The 20925-nt window shown below is 41.9% G+C and overlaps 1 protein-coding gene across 1 annotated transcript in view; it reads left to right on the forward strand.

The window, feature by feature from the left end:
- The window catches only part of LOC307019341 (excitatory amino acid transporter 5-like), a gene marked incomplete at its 3' end in the record, with an annotated part of 49943 nt that extends 29433 nt beyond the window's left edge, over nucleotides 1–20510 (forward strand). Inside the window, exon 2 of the mRNA XM_079650154.1 lies at nucleotides 20364–20510. Within this exon, the coding sequence (XP_079506280.1) occupies nucleotides 20364–20510 (147 nt within the window). The remainder of the gene's footprint in view (nucleotides 1–20363) is intronic.
- Nucleotides 20511–20925: the final 415 nt, after the last annotated feature.

The raw sequence follows: 20925 nt of genomic DNA on the forward strand, positions 1-20925 counted from the left end.
ATGATTTTATGATTATTTAAATTTATACATTTTTGTTTCATATGGGTGTAGTCTCTTTATTTCCCCCTCAAAATGCACCAGATTGATGCATTTAAGTCCAACATTAAAAAAAAATCTTACCGGGGGAACATGCTCCCGGACCCCCCTATAGGATTTGAGGCCCGGCCCCACTGTTCCCAAATAGATTTGCAATTTTTTAAAAATAGTAACCCATCTCCATATGTTTCTTTTTGGGTAGTAGATTTAAACTGGAGGGCTATCACTTTGTGCAGCAACGCTATTGACAAATAAATCCAGCAAAATGGCAGAAAAAACTGGTAGTGGCCTCAGGGACGAGGAGTCATTTAACCAGCCAGTAGGAGTCAAGCTTTACTTTCTTTTTTATCCATAAAGAAAAAGTAAATCTGTTTACAGTTGTTTCATTATGGATGTTAAGAGGTATCCATATATCTCTTCATTTTGCTCTCAAAGTGCACCAGATTGATGCATCTAACTTCAATATTTTAAAAAAAATGTTCCCGGGGGAGCATGCCCCCGGACCCCCCTAGACTAGAGGGTGTCAGGTCCACTCCCCACTTATAAAAATAGCACTTTACCACTGCACCCCCTCTAATCTCAGATGCACCCTGAGTCATTTTGTTTAAGTACAGTGAGCCTTTCTAAAATATACAGTAAAGAGACAAACCCACCAGCATTATAGGATATACTATGACTTTGTGCCAAATACTTGTTGCTGATTTAGAGTACTGGCACCTTTTTTATTCCAATTCAAGCACTGTATATATATATCAGTGGCGGGCCGTGCATTTCACACCTAGGCCTTCAGTGATGTCCTACACAGTCCTACCTGAATTATTCCACCTCTTAATACCATCATTATGACACCATGGCTCTAGAAACTATAGATTTAGACAGAAACGCAGTATAACCGGGCGTTGCATCACCTTAACATAGTCAAGCACAACAGAGTTATATTAATATTTCCGAAGCATTTATAATCAATATATCCGCATTTACAATTAAGAGTGTTAAACTACCAGCTTTAAGATCGCTTGGATACTGTCAAAACTTAAAAATAAAAGGGGCTTTTAAGGCATTAGTTGACAAAGTTTTATTAAGTCCACCAAAAGTATGTGAGCTTTAACAAGTTTGTTCACTAAACAGCGCATTGTCGCACCCAAAGCAGTTTCATTTAAGAAACGTGACGATAAAGACACAAACTATTCACTGAAAATAAAAGAAAACAAACAAATAATTTGCATTTGTTCATGAGGATATATTTGCGACAGTGGTGAAAGTGTATTCCTAGCCCTGAATGTCCACTTTGATAAAGGTTAAACCAAAACAATTCAACAAGTCTCCTTGAGTACTTTTACTGCACAGCTGAGCCAGTGCGCCACACACATCTCTATATCTCTTGCAGAAGCATCAAACATTTATTTTTTATATATTTGTCATTTTAATTACATATATATTAATTCGTTAATATTGATTTAATATTAACGAACATAAAATGACAAAAATATATAAAAATAAAATTAAAAATAAAATGCTTTATACTCACCAAAACAACTGATTATTTTAACACAAAATCCATCCTCCTTTCATTCCTCAAGAAGACTTCAATGACTCTGTTGTACAGTTTATCTGTGCGTTTCAGTTCCACCAATAAGTCATTTTCTATAGACATGAAGGCTAATGATGAAAGCCGAGTCTGTCCAGTAGAATTTCTGGCATAAGTTTTAATTCGCTTTAAGGCCGAGAATGACCGCTCGACAGAAGCAGTGGACACAGGGATAGTCACTGCCACACATGCCAATGTGTAAAGCTGCCCCATGCTCTCACTCAGAGTTTTCTGCTTAAGGAAATCAAGGAGATCAGTGGGACTTTTCCCTTCAAAATCAGTCATGGCATACATTACAGTCAGTTCTGTTTTTAGCCGGGACAGATCGAACAGTGTTCCGTGACTCTGTGTTAATTTGGCTAAGGCTGCGGGAATTCTTTCCGGTAGGTCTAAAAGTGATGGGGGTCCAGGAGGGAGAGAAACATAATTTTTTCGTGGTCTTGAAACCTACTCCGTATCTGGCAAAGAATGTTGTCCAGAATATTGCTGTGGAGTTGTTGGTAGTATGCGTGAAGGTCTCCTTGTGCTGTACGTGGGCCTCTGCGTGCGCTCGGACCACTTGAGATGCGCGCTGTGTCCTCGTAGATCTGACGAAACTGGCACCTGTCTCGCTCAATTGTGTCACAAAACTCGTTCACCCTTGTCGGACAGAATTGTACATCCAATGTTTGTTTCTGTAGTATTCCAAAGAGCACATCTGAATGCTTAAAAACCCCTTTGAATGTTTCAAGCAAAAACCAAAACTCAAAATCATCCAGACGTGCATTAAATCCATCAGCGCTAAGCATAGTATTCCCATCATACTCCTCATGATGTTCCAGTATGTGGTCAAACACCTCCTTTAGGGAAACTCTCTTCTCCAAGACTGCATTGACCAATCTCGATGTATATTGCCACCGCGTTAGTGCAACATTAGGAAGACGCTTGCAAATGTCATCCAGCAGTTGCGTGCGCTTAGGGGATCTGGAGAAAAACTCTGCAAGGCCATTGAGGCTGGCAAAAAAGACCTTGCATTCTTTAAGCTTTGAGGCCCCTTGAGTCAGTACTAAATGTAGTCGATGTGCATAGCAGTGAATGAATAAGGCCATAGGTATGCAGACTACATTCATATTGCTCCATGAAACGGAAAATAAGAGCGGCAATGTCGTCAGCTCGCTTGCCGCTTGTAACATCTTCAAATCTGACAAACCGCTCCTTGACACCTGTGTCCGTCACATAACGCAGGACAAGTGCCAGCTGTGCTACATTAACTACGTCTGTCGTCTCGTCCACCATAACAGCGACAAAGGGTGCTTTTTTAATCTCCATTTTGATCTCTTCTCCCATCACTTCAGCAATAGCATAAATCAGGTCGTTTTGTATTTTGCCTGACGTCCCAGTAAACACTTTGTTTGTGGACAGGTGGTAATGCAAGTCTGTGTTGTTCTCAGCAAGCAAAGAAAGAAGCTCCACGTAGTTTCCTCTGTTTCTGGACTTGGCGCTTTCATCGTGTCCCCTAAATGAAAGTTCCTGTTTACCCAAAAACAGGACACAATCAATCAGTCTTTTCAATATTTCTCTATTTTTGTTCACCCTTTCGTTGTGGAGCTCCGTTTCCCGGCGCACTTGTTCGTTGAGCGGTAGATCCACTCGGGCGTCCCCAAAGGTTTTCAAAAGCACCATTGCTTGTAAGTGCCCAGCCGTGCTTTGGTGTCTCGTTGTTGCCTTGGTTGGACAACTCAAGTTTGCAAATCCAGTGTGGCTCCAAACACCAAATTGATCAGTTGCAAATAGCAGGCATTCCCAGCTGTACAATTTGCAGTGCCTCTCGGAGGCTGTGAGCCAGGGGTACCGCTCGTAGTTAGTGATCTGAAAGTGGCGGACAAACCCTTTTCCCCGCTGTGATAGGCTCGCTAGCGTCGGGGTTGGCCGTTCTCTTCTCACGATGTCTAGCTTTTCTTGAAAAGTTAGTCTTGAAAATAGCGTTGTAATTATATCTGCGACCAATTCGATCTCTTCTCCTCCTTCAGCCATTGTGGGTTGAAAAAAAACAGCTTGTAGAAATCTACACAAATTAGCTCGTTCAAATTCAAGTTCAGTTTGCTAGCTCTACATAGCTCTGCCTCTCAATAGTGCGTATCCAATCAAAAGACGTGCTAACTGGCCCGTTGTCGCCAACTCAAAATCTGATTGGTTAACGCCACAGTTTTGTTTCCGTTCACTTTAAGCTACAGGCGACCGCACTGTTGATTCTGAAGGCCTAAGGGCAGATTTCTTTGACCCTGGCAACACATTATGGCTGAAATATGATTGGATAAAAGCTCTAACATAAAGGCCAGCCCTCCAAATCTCGTTCTGAGGCTGGAAGCAGCGCAACTAAGAGGAAAGCTATGAAATTAAGAGAATAGACTATGGGGAATAATTTAATACATATTTGTGGAAAAAATATATCAAAATTAAATGTATATTCTGATGATGTTTAGGCCAGCAGAGAAGGCCTTGCTGGCCCTGACGGCCCACCACTGAAATATTGTGTATATATAATATGGACAATGTGATTTTACATGTTATAAGGAGAGTAGCGAGTGACGCAATTTATAGTTTTAATTTCTACGTCACCAGGTGTAGCACTCAAAGGACTCTGGTTAATCGAGAGGGGAGACTCGTCACGACCAGCTCATTACTAGGATCCGGATGACACACAACTGCTGCCCAGCCGCAGCACCGGAAATGGAACTGCTGGGAGAAAAACTGACTATGAGAGATGTTACGTTATCTTTGATCATATTTCGAAAGTAAAGAGAGATTTTTGCCCACGAAATTAACACTATACCCAGGGAGTACAACGTTCCCAGTGTGTATCTAAAGACGCACTTGAACTACATTGGTGCTCAGGTGCTTACATTAGCGAACCTAAACGACCTTATCTACACCCTCTGTTATTGTCGGCAGCTAGTCTAGGGAATGTAAACTCAATAAAATGTTGACCTGGCTCCAAAAGGGTGATATTAAGATTTAGATAAACCTTTATTGATCCCCCTAGGTGGAAATTCAGTTTTGAAGTCACATTTTTTAATACACATGCATGCACATTCATTTTAGAGAGGAGCACAGAGTGAAGAGGCAGCCCTTCGGTCTGTAGCCTGGGAGCCTTTGGGTGTTTGGTGCCTTGATCAAAGGTGTCTCGGCAGTGCCCAGGAGGTGAACTGGCACGTCTCCAGCTCCCAGTCCACACTCAATTTTTGTTTGGTCCGATCTGACATACTCGCCCCAGAAAGTATGGGGGCTTAGTTTCTGGTAAGCAGGACAATCAACGGGGAAGCAGGGCCGACCAACAAATCTATACGAAAACAGTCAATCATCAATCAAAAATTACACTTTGAGGTGTTTGCTAAATGAAGTTGACTAAATCAATAACGGTTATAGTGGTAGTTTATTGCGTTTTTATTTATTTACCGTTCTGAAGTCAGACGGTTTGAAATTATTCCAATGTTAATTGCTGACCTGATAATATAGCCCAACTAAATACATGAGATGTTACAGGTGCATACATACCTTTTTTCTTTTGAACATTTCTCTTCTTCTTTTTCTTTCCTTTTCTTTCTAAACTGGGCACCTGATGCCTTGTGCCTTTTTTTCTCCATCACCGTAGGTGTTCATTTTTGACCCGAGAATCAATGCATAGCGTACCCCTCCCCCAACACTGTCAACTACAGGTCTAGACTATACCAAGTTGCCATAGTCAGTTTTTAAATAATTCTTTATTATTTCATACCAGGCATTTGTTTCATAACAGGCCAGGAAAAAAAAAATCTGCAAAACGTTTTATTTGTATGAATGACTACGGTGGCATTGCGAGGCCGACAGTATTGAGTATGTAAGTCGCTTTGGAGAAAAGCGTCTAACAAGTAACATTTAATCCAGCTGTGGAATAACTTTAAAGAGTCCTTATCATGCTTTTTAGGGTTTTCCCTTTCATGTAGTGTGTTATATAGGTTGTTGTGCATGTAAATGGTCTGCAAAGGCTACAATCCCTGAAACATGTCAATTAGACTCCTTTGATTACTTCTGTGACAAAGTGACATCAATCAATCAATGTTTATTTATATAGCCCAATATCACAAATGTTACATTTTTCTCAGTGGTCTTCACAGTGTGTACAGAAAATCAGTATGACAATACGACACCCTCTGACCTTTGACCCTCACATCGTACAAGGAAAAACTTCCAGAGAAAACCCCACAGTTTAAAGGGGAAAATGGAAGAAACCTCAGGGAGAGCAACAGAGGAGGGATCCCTCTCCCAGGACGGACAGATGTGCAATAGATGCCGTGTGTAAATCGAAAAGATAATACATTTGCAACATAGGTAGTCCAAATGTTTGGAAATGCATGTGTCTATAATAACAAGATGAATCCACGAGGATGTCAGCAATCTTGTGGGAGCCATCAGGGAAGTAGTATGGTGAGAGTCTGGCAGGACCACAGAGACAGGTTCAGCCACGACTCGAAGTCCAGGACTCAGATCCAGTGTTCAGGAAAGAGGATTCAGGACACATGACCACAGCAACAGGATTAGCCTCGACTCAGGATCCCGGCGTATATATGGACACAAAAAAGAGATTTGGAGGAAACTGGGTTAATCGGAAGTTAGTACTTTAGTAGTGATAATAATGTACACTATATTAAACTTGCGCTTCTATTGGCTATAGCTCCAACATATCTACCTGACATCTCTAAACGGTTGCCCAATCACAACAGAGCCGGCCAGCTAACCAATCAGGGCAGACTGGGCTGTGGTTTCAGACAGAGGGTGAAAAGAGGTGTTGCAGAACAGGAAGTATGAGAAAAATAAAGAGCTTTTTGAACATTAAAGCATGTAAACTGTTAAAGTAGAGCCACTAAATAGAAATATTAATCTGAAAATGATCATAGCCCATTGAAGACATGGATATATTCTTACCTTGGAAAGGTCTGAAACTTGGAACGATTGTTGGACTATTTATTTCAGCTCAACATGACGGGCCACCAACTGCAGTCTGTCCATTGGCTTCATTGGGAATTTACTGTTGAAATACTTCAAATATTGGTTCCACTGGCTCATGTTCTTGTGATTCTTATTCGACATTGGAAATTTACTTTTAATATGTCACAATAATCGCCACTTAAAGTCCTCTTACAGACTTTTTTATTAGAGCATCACATAATTTGTATCAGTGGATGCAGGTAATTCAATAGCCAATGGAGGAGATGGGTGCACAGCACGACCGAAAATGACATTACGACAGCAAAAAAAAAAAGAAATAACCAAAGAAATGATCTTAAATTATTTCAGATTTTCTTTATTCAGATGCAATTTATTGCATTCAACAGCTGAACAAATCATTGTAATTCCAACCTTCTATGCCCTGAAATTACCTTGGTGAGTTTAATTTGAAGGTGAAATATCTAACTAACGCTTTCTTTGGTTTGAATTTAGTACTTTAGTCGTGATAATAATGTATCTTATTTTGAACATGCAGCCAAAAGAGGAAAGGGCATGATTGGAACTAGTCACTGAAATAATAGACCTCCGCCAAGGCTGTTTACTGTACATAAGCGATTCGCCCTGTGTAATGAAATCCAAGGATTTGTAATGTAATGAAATTAATTCCAATGAAAATCCAATGAAAATGAAATCCACTTCAAAATTGTTTGTTTTTTGGCCCAAGCCACACCCTTTCAGACCTTTTATGCAGTACTGCTGACAGAAACATACAAACCAACAAATCAAAACTCTATCTTATAAACACCTTTTTAGACGGTGGTAGCTTCTCTGGTGCCTTATAGGCTTGACATCATGCAACAAAGTTGAATATTGAGTATTTCCTGCCCTGTTCCAAATATGATATTCCATATTAAAAAGCCCCATCAATCAATAGTTATGCACCAACAAGTAAACCACCCAATTGGCCTATGTTTTGTGAGACAATATTTTGTCAAATGGTTGGAAATAAATTGGAATTGCAAATTGTACAATGAACAATTGCAGTAATGTTGCTAGCTGCAGTAGTAGTTCTCTTGTGCGTAAAAGGTAATTTAGGTATATTCAGGGTAAACTAATGTCAGATCAGAATTGTTTTGACTACAGCTGTGCGTTCTCTTAGCTTAGCATCCATTTGAAACCCAATAGAGATAGTTCCTGAAACCTTTATTGACTTAAAAGTCAGATACTGAATACTTGTCTTTGTGTTGCTGCATGAATTGTGTCAGAGGTTTATTACACAGATTACATAAGCAGCAGCAGCAGCAGTATAATTAGTTTGTTGACTTAAGCTAGCCTCCTAATGTCTTACTACTGTCAGTATTAAAATGATTTACTTGAGACTCTTTAACTAGGCTGCTATGGAAAATATTTTTGCACTAATGTACATATTTTTACTGTAATATATTCATCATCATCCATTTGTATGTGACTGTTATTTTTGTATTTATTGACTGTTGTGCCTTTATATTTGAATGTTTTATTCAGGCCTCTTAATGCGGGAATTTAAATATATGTCTTTGTTTTTATTATGTAGGTATTTTAAGATATTTTCCTGTTGAGGAACCTGCGACCCAAGTTTTTCCTGTTGAGGAACCTGCGACCCAAGTTTTTCCTGTTGAGGAATCTGCGACCCAAGTATTTCCTGTTGAGGAACCTGCGACTCAAGTTTTTCATTCATTGCATATAACTACACCGTAGTTATGTATAATATATGTGAATAAACCTTTGAAAATCTTGAAATCTTGAAAGGGATGTGCAAAATAGCCATTATTTAGAATAACGAGTAATGAATGCTTTATAGGGATCTGCAGATACATTTGTAGTCTTTTCAAGCACCAACTATCAAATATCTCGCCCGATTGTTGGCACTTGACAATCACCTTCACTGAATTTTACTCAGGTGTAACTAAAATCTGATTTAAGGGTTGTTTATATTTCACATCATTAATCCAAATCTGCAAAGTAACTAAAATAAATGTAGTGGAGTAAAAATACCAGGTTAACCTTAAAGAAATCCCTCCAGCCACAAACTGTTCTGTCTGCTGCCATCTGGCAGGCCGTGCCGCAGCATCCGGACTAAAAGGGGGGTAGGACACGTTCGAGTCCTGTTTTGGATTGTGTGCCGTCGATGGGTTTCATTCCATTTCAAAATGCTGTTTGACGCTCGGCGCAAACTTCGCGCACTGCCACTCCAACATCCAATCCCAGAGCATGAGGACTAGTCACGGGGTTTGTCAAGCACATGGCGTAGTCCTAAACGATAGCTGAGGATTCTGGGTAGTGTGGTCATCCGAAACTCCGAAAAAATATTTGTTTCTCCGAATCGAAGGGGTAAAACACAAAAGCATGTTACACAATTTAAACCAATCAATGTTGTGTAATCAACAAGGATAATCTGGTGTTTTTTAGTCGATGAGTAGTGCAGATATCACTGTAAAATCAATCGACAGTAAAAAGAATACTTACTTCCGAGTGTAAAATCCTCCATTATCCAATGGGAATGGACGCTCACATTGCATTTAACTGCCGCCGACATGGACCGATGCGGTGCTTCCCTGAGCGTCAAATACTGCCGCCGATGGGAATACATTGCAATCAGTTGAAAGCTCTTTGTGTCTGTTTATGAAGCTGAAGGAGACTCGGCGCGTCCCAAACACGCCACGGTCACCCTGACCAAGCGTCGCTCCTGGACGTTCAGGGAGTGCGACTGTGTTGCCTATATCTATGTTATACTATAGTAAATGTTCAAAATAACTTTACAACACTAGCTACTGTTTTACTGTTTTGTATTTGTAATTATGGCTGTCGTTCAGCAAAGGCACAGGCTCATTTTAATGGCGGGTTCAATCTATTGAACCTGTAATCTTTCTATGTTTGTATATATTTCTAATCTAGAATGAAGGCAAATTTACCCCTGAGTGTAAATAAAGTACTTCTGATTCTGGATAATGGATAGATGGAAAATGAATAAGTAATGTTATTTAATGAGTAAAACTTGTATATTCTTTACCAATGCTACTGCTTTGTTTCATTCTGTTGTCTCATTCTGTGTTATGCTGAGCTGGTAAAACCACCCACTAGAGCAGCCCTGTCGACTGGTCCTTTGAAAACAGCTGTACTTGTACCACAAACGACACACACACACACACACACACACACACACACACACACACACACACACACACACACACACACACACACACACACACACACACACACACACGCATGAGTGCAAGATGAGCAGAGCCGAGGAAAACCTCCTCTGATCCTGCTCTTATAAAGCAAACTAAGCTCTCTCTGCTTAATGCCCAACGGAAAAGCTCTTTAGCTGTCATTATGCCCCCGCCTTGCCCTGCAGCCCCTCAATCCACGTCCTCCCCTCTCCCCTGACAGCCCTAACCTCATACTCCCTGCCGTCAGCTCTGAACAATACACAACTTTTTGTATTAATCACGTCGATACTGTATGGGGGTCCCAGCTTATTTGCCACAGTGATTGCTTTTTTCTCATCCCACCAGCAGTCGTGAATTACAAAGACTTCCTGTAGGGTTGGATAGCAAAGTAATGCTTACTTAATCCAAGCTTTTAATAAGATATAACATAGCTTTAATATCATGTTATAATACTACTACAGTGTTTGTGACCATTGCAGGGTTCCAGTCCAACAATGGCATGATACCGAAGATTATCACATTTAAAATAAAGCCTATGCTTTGGTTTGAACAAATGGAGGAAAGTAAGCCTAACATTGCTTCGGTACGTAGAATTGCATAAGGCTTTGTGGGACTGAAGACATGAACAATCAAGACTTTGTCCCCTGTTTACAGGAAAATTAAATTAAATGTAACAATGTGTTGTATGTAGAGATATCTTATATATTAAGACCACTAATTTATATATGTATTGTTCTGCTTCTGGATGGGTAATGCCTATGAAATGTGGTCCACACATCATCCTACAATTGACTTTTAAATTAGGTTTGGACATTAGCGGGACATTCTGACAGTGACTGCCAGCTAAGATGTTTGCTTTGGATGACTGACCAGTTACAACTTCAATTTTTTCCCCTGAAATGCCAATCCTATCTTTGAAACTTCACTAGCAGTTTTTCTTTAAGCCATTTTTCTGACTATGGCTCCACAAAGCCTCTGTGAATGTTTTTGACAGACAATCTCTGTGTGTAAAAAGGCACCTCGTGTTCAGAATACTCAGAAGTGATCCTTTAGACATTATCCGACAATAACCTATCAGAAGACTTCTCCCAACCCAAAACCAGTTCCTTGGATTGTCAAATGTTCATTTTCAAGGCTAGCAACTTTTACATTTTGTATGTTGTGGTATAGCATTAAGAAAGTCAGATTTGAGATGGTCATTGTTTGGGTTTACATTTCACAGGGGCTTGAGTCTCATAATATCAAGAGCAGGCCCGCCCCTCCCTAGCAGATCACGCAGACTGCGTGGGGCCTCACCTTGCGGAGGGGGCCTCATCTTGCGGAGGGTGCCTCATCCGAAGCGCAAATGCGGCGCACCTTTATGCGCTTATGCGGCATTTAAGCGCGCCATAGTTTCACCACTGCGAGGCTCCGGCGCATGCTCCACTAGCACCTCCCCCCCCAGTCAACGCTCAAGACACAGAGGGCCTCATCACATAACTTTGCCTGGGGCCACAAGTTGATTAAGCGAGAATGTCGGGATCACACAAGAATACATCTTGTCAGCTTCAAGTAATGCGTAAAGGTCCGTCCAGCCAGTGCGTGGACCAATCAGTATCCTGTTAGGAGCTATATGATTTGTTTAGACTTGTGTGAGAAGACACAGAGGCAACTCTTCATTAAAAACATCATGCTTCCAAAATGTTGTTTTGCTTCTATAATTGGTCAGAATAGAGGTTATTTATGGGTTGAATTTTTTTATATAACTCACCGATTTTTATTATATTAAGGAGTAAAGTTAGAGAATAAGAGGGGCATGGAAGCATTGAGTGAATCAAATCGAAATGGCTGTTTTTGGATGCAATGGTCAAACAATGGCGTCTCTGCCAAGATGGCATCGATCAGATCCAGCACTTTAACCCTAACCCTAACCCATCACAGAAACGCATAGGTGACATCACAGACAGAATAAGTCTATATTGTATACAGTCATCCATGGTTCTAATGGATTATGTGCTGAAGTTCCCCGTTAGTAAAAATGTGAAGTGAAACTACCTGTTCAAAGGAACTGTAGTAGCAGAAATCTACTGCGCTTCTCAATACATTGTTTTCGATTTTATCCAATTTGGTGGCAACGCATATTTAACCACAATTATTTAGTGCATAATGTAGAGTTATTTTGATTTGGTTTATAAAATGGGATATAATACTATTGTTTGGATTCAACTCTTTCTGAATCCATTTTGGTTGCTGCTAGAACCGGTACTGTACTGTACAGTAGGAACATGAAGCGACAACTGCTAAAATTCAAGAGGCGGCTCAATGACTGAGTCATTGATTCATCATGCTCTGTGTATTACAGAGCTGCTGAGAGTGGAGGGGGTCAGCAGAGTTGGCTGATAATTATCTTCAGGTTTATTATCGCAAAAAACATATTTCTCATCCAATTAGTCATATTAATCACTACAGTCACTTTAAGTTAAAGTATTTAACCTAATGCAAAAACTGTTGATAATCTACGGATGGTCAATTTATAATGAATTTATTTTCATACACTACTTTCTTGTTTCGCCTAATGTTTCTTAAAAGCATATTTATATATATATAACTGTGTATATCATTTTTAAGCCAATCGAGATTTGACCATTTTTTGTACCACAGAGATAAGGTAGTGGTAAGAGCCAATGTTATAGGAAGACAGTGAACTCTGTCTCAGGGAAAATATGGCAATTTGCAACTTTAAAATCGGATTTTGTTTGCACTTTGATTGGCTCCTCGATGATGATATGTTTGTGTTTTTATCATGTTCTGTTGCTTGTACCTCATAGAATATTTAACAAATGGTACGGTGTCCTTGGGTGTCATGAAAGGCGCCTTTAATAAAATGTATTATTATATATTTCTCAAAGAAGGTATTTGCAGTTCCATTGAGTTGTATGTATGTTTGTAACTCAAGGTGTAGGCCTACATATTCGAATGGTAATCTTGAACACAAGCTGCCATATTCACAGAGACTCTCCTCTCTAATTGAAACAAACAGCTACAGCTAAAAGGACGCTGGTCGAATGTAAGGAAGAAAATAAACCTTGCTAAAAAGTGCTTAAATTCATTATTATAAACTGTGAAGCACAATGCAGATAGATAATCATATAAATTAAAGGAATTAAAAGTTCCTTAAAATGGCAGCAAAACAAATTTGATGCAACATTCCCAGTAAATAATTGCTTTATCAATTTGTTTCCACTGCTATTGTTAACCATTTAAAACAATAAGAAATATTAGTTAGGTGACGACAGTTTACTCCAAGATAGAAAAAAGGGTTAAACATTGGGAACCACTGATCGATTTATTCATCACTGATACTGATACAAAAAAAATCGTCATGGCCCTCTAATGGCCGTAGTTACTATTCTGAGAGCAAAAGTGATCGGGAAGGGGTGGATGGGTAAAAAAACACAGGACTTTCACCCAGATAACTGCTGTTTGTGTCCCGCGTTACCATAACCTCCATATTTAGACTGGGGACGCATCAGCTCATAGAGAACAGCTGTCCACTGATGCACTGGATAGAAGCCAGAGTTTAGCCCGGTGGACACTGCAACAAATACACAGAAAGCCTGTGAAATCGGAACACTTCTGCCAAACTGTCACCCAAAACTCCTGGGTCTTGGAACATGGAGTTTGTTATTTCCTGGCTGTCCTCCTGTTTGTTTCAAATGAACATTCCCCATCTGTGTTTAGCTGCATCTCCCCCTTTGTTTTGCGTTTACCCCTTGGACAAGTGAAACCAATAATCCATTTACCAAAAACATTGTTTACACCTAAACAAACATTTCTTGCAAAGCACACCCTCTTCAGGGTCTCATTTCCACAACAGGTTCTTGTTACTTGCTTTTACGGTCTAAACGTGAGTGGGAAGGGATTTCTGGCAGTAAAACAGCAGAGATCATCAACAAAAGTCGGTCTTACAGTAGAAGTGAGAATGTGTGCCTTGCATCTGATAACAGATGAGCATAATTACTTTGAGCATTGTCAATAATGTACTCGTTTACAAAATGGTTGTGTTTCTGTTCTCAATCAATTGCACAATTTTATGTATTCAATATATTGAACACACAAATACACACCCTTCAACATCAACACAATTTCACAAAAATCCCAAAACCAACATCAGACACTGCAATTTATAAAAATGTAATAAAAAGTACATTTGTGCATTTACACATATGTTGAGCATTCACATACACACACACAGGTCTGCCCGTCGGGACTTTCTGGTGGTGATTGCCTTGGCGGCGGAGCGTGTGGGGCTACCGCTCCCTCCACCACTACCACCAAAGCCGGTGAGCCGCCTCCGTCAGGTGTTCTACGGCCCGGTTCGTCCGGCGTAGCCGGCCTTCGTGTCGCCCCCGTTGCCAGACATCTGGCAATGTGTGGAGGCGACGTGGCGGCAGTCACTGAAGACGAGGGCTCCAGTGGCTAGTATGGCGGGAATCCTCAGGGTGCAGGGCCGCACGGACACAGCGTGTCCCGGTGTGACCCCCCTTGATGAGAGCCTGGCCGCCCATCTGCTCCCACAGGCAGAAGGTTGGGCGGAGGGGAGAAAGGCTCTGCCCCCGCTGCTTCGTGACCGGGAGACGCTGGAATATCCGGATAAAAATATTCCGGCTCGGAGCTCAGATGGCGGCAGCGGCCAATAATCTGGGTGTGTTGGGCGTTTCGTTGATCGCTCCTCAACAGGACGCCCCCACCTCCCCGTCTCAGGACCGGAGTGATTATGTGGACAGCTGCATTGGACAGATGAACAATCTGATCCATGGCGTGGCCACCGCAGCTGGCCGTGTGAAGTCCCTGGCCACAGTCGGGTCACGTCTCGTGTGGTTGGGACTCTTTCGATTCGAAGAAAGATCGTGAGGATCTCCTTGGGGCCCCCGTATCCAAGGACGGACTCTTTGGATCGATTACCTCGGTCACACGGCGCTTTAGTCGCTTGGAGGAGGAGAGGGCGCAGCTCAGCCGCATGCTGCCTCTGGTTCCTCCTCAAAGGGAGCGTGGCGCCACAGTGAGAAGGAGAGAAAGGTGCAGATATTGAGCGGCCACGGCTCCCATTGCCTCTTCTGCCTCCTCGGCGGGTCCCGCGGGGCAGGCTCAATACCAGCACCCGCGGGGACAGCCTGTTCGATCCCGACGGGCCTCTGTGCCGGGCTCCGCGCCAACAGAGGGCTTTGGGGTAGGGAGCACCGTCCTCCTGGAGTTGACAGGCGGTGGTAAGTGAGGGTAAATCCCACTTCCTCCCTCTACGATGCAAATGTGTTGAAATATAAAAATAAAAATTATTGCATATATCCCAGGCTAAGAGTCATTGGTCTCCACAATTCCACACTTCTTCATAATGTTAACTGTTTGATTCCCCACTCGCCGCCCCAGGTGTAGTTCCAGTAAAGGAAGCAGCTAGTGGGCACGGGCATGTGAGGGTGGTAAACTGCAGGAAGCGCTGTCAAAGCGCTATGCGCAGGGACATTATGGTCACCGTGTTGTTGTTAGGAGACGCACCGCTCCGTTTAATGCATTTCGCTCCAGCGAGAGTAGGGCGCATTTGTGTCAGCCCCAGTGCTTGAATTGGGCCGGTACTCACCGGTACTCAGTACCGGCACTTCTGATTTTTACCCATGTAGTACCGGCACTTCTTACTGAGTACCGGCAAGGTGCCGGTACTCACTAAAATGCCGGTACTCAGCCGCCGGCAATATACGTATATATTGTAAACGCAACGCAGCGCAAATGTGGGTCTGACTCTGCCTCACAGAGGGTGACTGGCTGTCTACATGACGTGGCCTGCCGACATTGCCACTTTAATACAGATCATACTAATGCCCTCGATTGGTCCCTGTGTGTCATTCAAGCTCGGGAGGGTGTGTGTTGGTGTATGTGTGGCGCGAGCGAGCGAGAAAGCGCGCGCACCGGTTACGTGTATTGTTGTTAGCATCTGGTGCTAGCTAGCTGCGCTAACGGATATAAGGAGCTTTTTCAACAACAAGGTGGAGGGAAAGTCCTTTGCTGTCAGACTGAGAGGCTGATAACTACAGCTCTGGTGCGGTAAATTACTCTCTGAGTCTTTAGATAGTTAACTTAGTTTAAGTTATCTCAGTGGGTCTCAAACGGTTCGGTCACCATTTATGTAAACACATATTTCCATTTGTGGGGGTAGTGATTAGTAAAATATGCATGAATAATACAAACAAAATGTTAACTAGGTGAAAAAAGGTAAGATAAACTTGTTGAGAGCTAAAACTAGTCTTTGCTGTTGCCTCAAAGAGGAGCAGGGGGGAGAGGAGGGAGACAGGAGAGGCCGATTCAGGAGCCCAGACACACTCACAACTATAAATGAACCAAAAACAAATAAATAAACAAGTTTCAATGTTTTTTCATATTGGATATTGTATGTTATTGGTTATGGCCATGTACTTATGATTGTATGATTATTTAAATGTATACATTTTTGTTTCATATGGGTGTAGTCTCTTTATTTCCCCCTCAAAATGCACCAGATTGATGCATTTAAGTCCAACATTTAAAAACAAATCTTACCGGGGGAGCATGCCCCCGGACCCCCCTATAGGATTTGAGGCCCGGCCCCACTGTTCCCAAATACATTTGCAATTTTTTTTTAAATAGTAACCCATCTCCATATGTTTCTTTTTGGGTAGTAGATTTAAACTAGAGGGCTATCACTTTGTGCAGCAAAGCTATTGACAAATAAATCCAGCAAAATGGCACAAAAACTGGTAGTGGCCTCAGGGACGAGGAGTCATTTAACCAGTCAGTAGGAGTCAAGCTTTACTTTCTTTTATATCCATAAAGAAAAAGTAAATCTGTTTACAGTCGTTTCATTATGGATGTTGAGAGGTATCCATATATCTCTTCATTTTGCTCTCAAATTGCACCAGATTGATGCATCTAACTTAAATATTTAAAAAAAAAAATTCCTGGGGGAGCATGCCCCCGGACCCCCCCTAGACTAGAGGGTGTCAGGTCCACTCCCCACTTATAAAAATAGCACTTTACCACTGCACCCCCTCTAATCTCAGATGCACCCTGAGTCATTTTGTTTAAGTACAGTGAGCCTTTCTAAAATATACAGTAAAGAGACAAACCCACCAGCATTATAGGATACTATGACTTTGTGCCAAATACTTGTTGCTGATTTAGAGTACTGGCACCTTTTTTATTCCAATTCAAGCACTGGTCAGCCCCCCTTGGGCCAAACTTCTTTTTATGGAGAGTTTGGCGGCGGAGTGGGATACCAGGGAGTACCACAGCTTCCTAACTAAGGCTCCACAGCTGGCTGCTTGTCCCCTAACACAGTGTTATGGAAAATGGAAGCCTCTTCACGCTCCGCATCGGCAGGCCTCTGCCTCGGTGTGGAGCTGTCAAACTCGACCCTAATGCCGCTTACAGCCGGCTAACTAAAAGTTGATCTGTTCACGTTGCCATTTTTAGACTCCTGCGCTTCTTTGCTTGTGAATCCAAAAGCTGCGAGGCTTCGCTGGTTTTTCGTTTCGCCATATTTTTTATTACAAAGCCAGAGTATAAAAAAATATCAGTATGAAAATATCAAATACCGGACCGGCATCGCTACCATAACCCTAGCAACGTAAGTAGCGTAAAGAATGCAGCGCCGCACGTACAGATGGCAACACCCAGAAATATTCACAAATATAAAAAAAATATTCAGAAACCGTAATGAACAATGACTATTATTTATTTCAAGAACTTTTATTTACAGAAACTCAACATTTCTAATCTGTTTGACACAAATATGCACGATTCTTTTGGGCTCCCCCTATTTATTTTTCAAAGTCGGCCTTCAGGGGAGCTCCCTCCATCTTCGGGGGAGCCAAGCTCCCCCTGGCTGCCCCCCATTTCGAAAACTGAGTGTTGATCCTACAGCACTTCAAACCCTTACTACAGGGCAAACATGTGTTGGTGAGGAGCGACAACAGCACCACAGTGGCGTACATCAACAGGCAGCGCAGAGTCCACTCCGCTGCCTTATTGACCACAGCGGAGAACCTGTGGTTGTGGGCTTCAGATAATGTGTTTTCTCTGAGGGCCCTCCACATTCCTGGGCGGGAAAACAGGGGGGCCGACCTCATGTCAAGAGGCGGCCCCTGCCAGACGAGTGGATGCTTCACCCGGAGGTAGTGAAGCAGATCTTGGCCCAGTTCGGGAGAGCGGAGGTGGACCTGTTCGCCAACAGGCGCAACTGCCACTGTGACCTATGGTTTTCCATGGCTCGGCCAAGAAAGACAGGCGCTGTCTCAGGAGTCAGGTGGGGCTTTACCCACTCTGGGCAGGCTGAGACAGGGGGGACTGTCTGACGAGGTTATTCAGACTATTGAAGCAGCAAGAGCAGAATCCACCACAGCCTGTTACAGGCCAAAGTGGTTGGGATTCCAGCGATGGTGTGAAGAAAGGAGTCTAGAGCCTCTGTCTTGTACGCTGGGCTCTATTCTGTCCTACTTACAGTTACTGCTGGACAGGGGGCTTGCTCATTCCACAATTAAAGTGTATGCAGCAGCCATCTCGTCCTGCCATGAGAGATTTGGTGGCAGTTCAGCCTTCAGTTAGCCGCTTATGGCGCGTTTTTTGCAGGGGATCAGGTGACAGCGCCCAGTGGTGCACACCTCCTCCTCGCAATGGGACCTGCCGTTGGTGCTCGAGGCTCTGGTCACAGAACCATTTGAACCTCTGGAGCGCTCCTCCCTGAAGGCTCTGTCATTGAAAGCAGCTTTGCTGCTTGCCTTGACTTCAGCCAAAAGAGTGTCCGAGCTGACCACTTACGTCAACAGCGTTGCAATTCTGCAAAATCATTCTAAAATGGGCTCCATTACCCCCCCCCCCCTCCTGATCTGACATCACAATCTTTACAGGGGTATAATTGATATTGCATTGAAGGAAGGTTATGAAGATGGGTTTAGCCTGAATAGGAAGTAAGGGGGGATAGAAAGTTATCCTGTTGAGGTACAACATTACATATAAATGAATTGATGTTTAATGGGTGTTATTTGTTAAGAGCGTCAATGTATTTTCTTTTAAATCATATATCATTGTGTTTTTCTTGCACATACTATAGAAGTGTAAAACTGGGCTACGTCACATTATTTTTCTTAAAGGTATTTTTCTGGCCAGAGGGTCTTTATTGGAGATCTTGTGAAAGGGGGAGACAGAAGGGAGGGCTAGGCCGACTCGAGAATCGAACAGGAGCGGCTCTAACCACTGAGCTAACCAGCGGCCCACATCACATTATTTTAAGGGATATACAGTACATAAGGGGGTCCCCGGTATATTCTCTATCTAGTAAGGGCTCCTTTGCTGGTAAAACTACCTCTGGCACTATCTCAGTTCTGATTTGCGGTAATGCAACTATACCTTTGTTAATTGTGTTTCATAGAAGTTAACTCAGTTTACAGTTGCAAGATTTCACTGGTTGATAGTAACACTAGATGGAAAATCCCATGTTATAGGGGTGTGTTGTTTTATAGTTAAATCACAGTATTTGTATTTTGTATGACTCACTCTGTAATATAATGTATTGATGGGAAGGATAGGTCCCTATTATGATTTAAACACTAAAGCAAATCAGTTTAAGAATAAAAAATGCATGAAATGACTGTTTGTGAAGACGACTCTCCTAGTGGTGTATCTTCTGATCAGGTCAGAGGATTTTTGGTAAAAACAACACAAAGATGCTTGTGTTGTTTTTACCTTGCAAGTCTTTGTGTGTCTAACTGTGTACAGTTTGTCACGACATTGCAAAACCTTGCCTTCACAATCAGAAACACAAACCGGCTAAACTGACCAGTCACAGTTTTTTTATTTACCTTCATAAACAGAGTTGTATTGATTTATAGTTCATTTTTAGGATGTACCTATTACCTATAACAAAGCTTATGCACATAGCTGCTTTTCATGGGTTCAATCCCATCGCCTCTGCAGTGTACATGTCCCTAATTGCTCCTGAAGGCATGGCTACGCTATTTAAGTGTATGTCAGCTGCTTTGGGAAATTGTAAGCTAAATAAAATGTAATGTATTGTAATAGTAACACAGGCTCACTAGAGTGAAAACATTTCAAGCATCCTTTCATGTTTGGCTGAAAAGGAACATTTCAAATGCATGATTGGCCACAGTGGGAGAGTTAAAGTATAATGCATTGCTACCTGAACTGAATAATAAAAAACACTATATTATAATAATGCCTGTAGAGCATTTAATGGCCAAAAGATGCAGGAAAATAGCAGTAGCTTACATTTGAGCCTTAAAGGCATAATTGAACCATTATCATGTTCCGGCCGAGCCAGGGTTCATCTATAATCATACATTTTATATGCTAGAGAAAAATTGATCTTAATGATGTTGCAGTCAGAGCTCATTTTCAGCTCTGGCACTGCTCCAGACTTGCCAACAATGTCTTGTTCCTGTTAATATTTTTTTTGAATAATATCTACTTGCTTTTCACAAGATTGCTAATGCTCTTCCTCAAATCACAACTGACTGTAATGTGTTTTCTCCTCCTGGCAGGAGGTGAAGTACTTCCAGTTTCCCGGAGAGCTGCTGATGAGGATGCTGAAGATGCTGATTCTGCCGCTTGTCGTGTCCAGGTACCGACATCCGCCTCCTGCACGTCATTACTCCACTGACCCCTTCACCTTTTGGATAAGCAGATAACAAGTTTTCAGTGACGTACTGTATGCTCCGATTCATGGCCTACTATGTATATTCCCAAATCTGCAGGTTCAAAGCCGAGTGAGTGAAAAAGGAACGGAAATAACAAAATACCTTTGAACGTAGATTTTTACACTGCAATTATATATGACTAAAAGTAATAAATATGTTTTATTAAATGAATACTTTTACACTGGATGCTACACGCAGTAGGTCTTTAAACTAGATTATACTTTTAGTTTATAGCATTGAGGCTGAGCGAAAATGTAACATATTTGAACTAACAAGTGTTACAACCTGCCTTAAGGCTGGAACAAATAGGGAGGCCACACAGAGTTAAATGCCAAATATATGTTTATTTAACATGTTAACAAAAAACACCTCTGAGGAATAGTGTAAGTAATAATCAGACTGTCAA

The sequence above is a fragment of the Notothenia rossii genome (assembly GCF_949606895.1).
Source record: "Notothenia rossii genome assembly, chromosome: 1".
Lineage (NCBI taxonomy): Eukaryota > Metazoa > Chordata > Actinopteri > Perciformes > Nototheniidae > Notothenia > Notothenia rossii.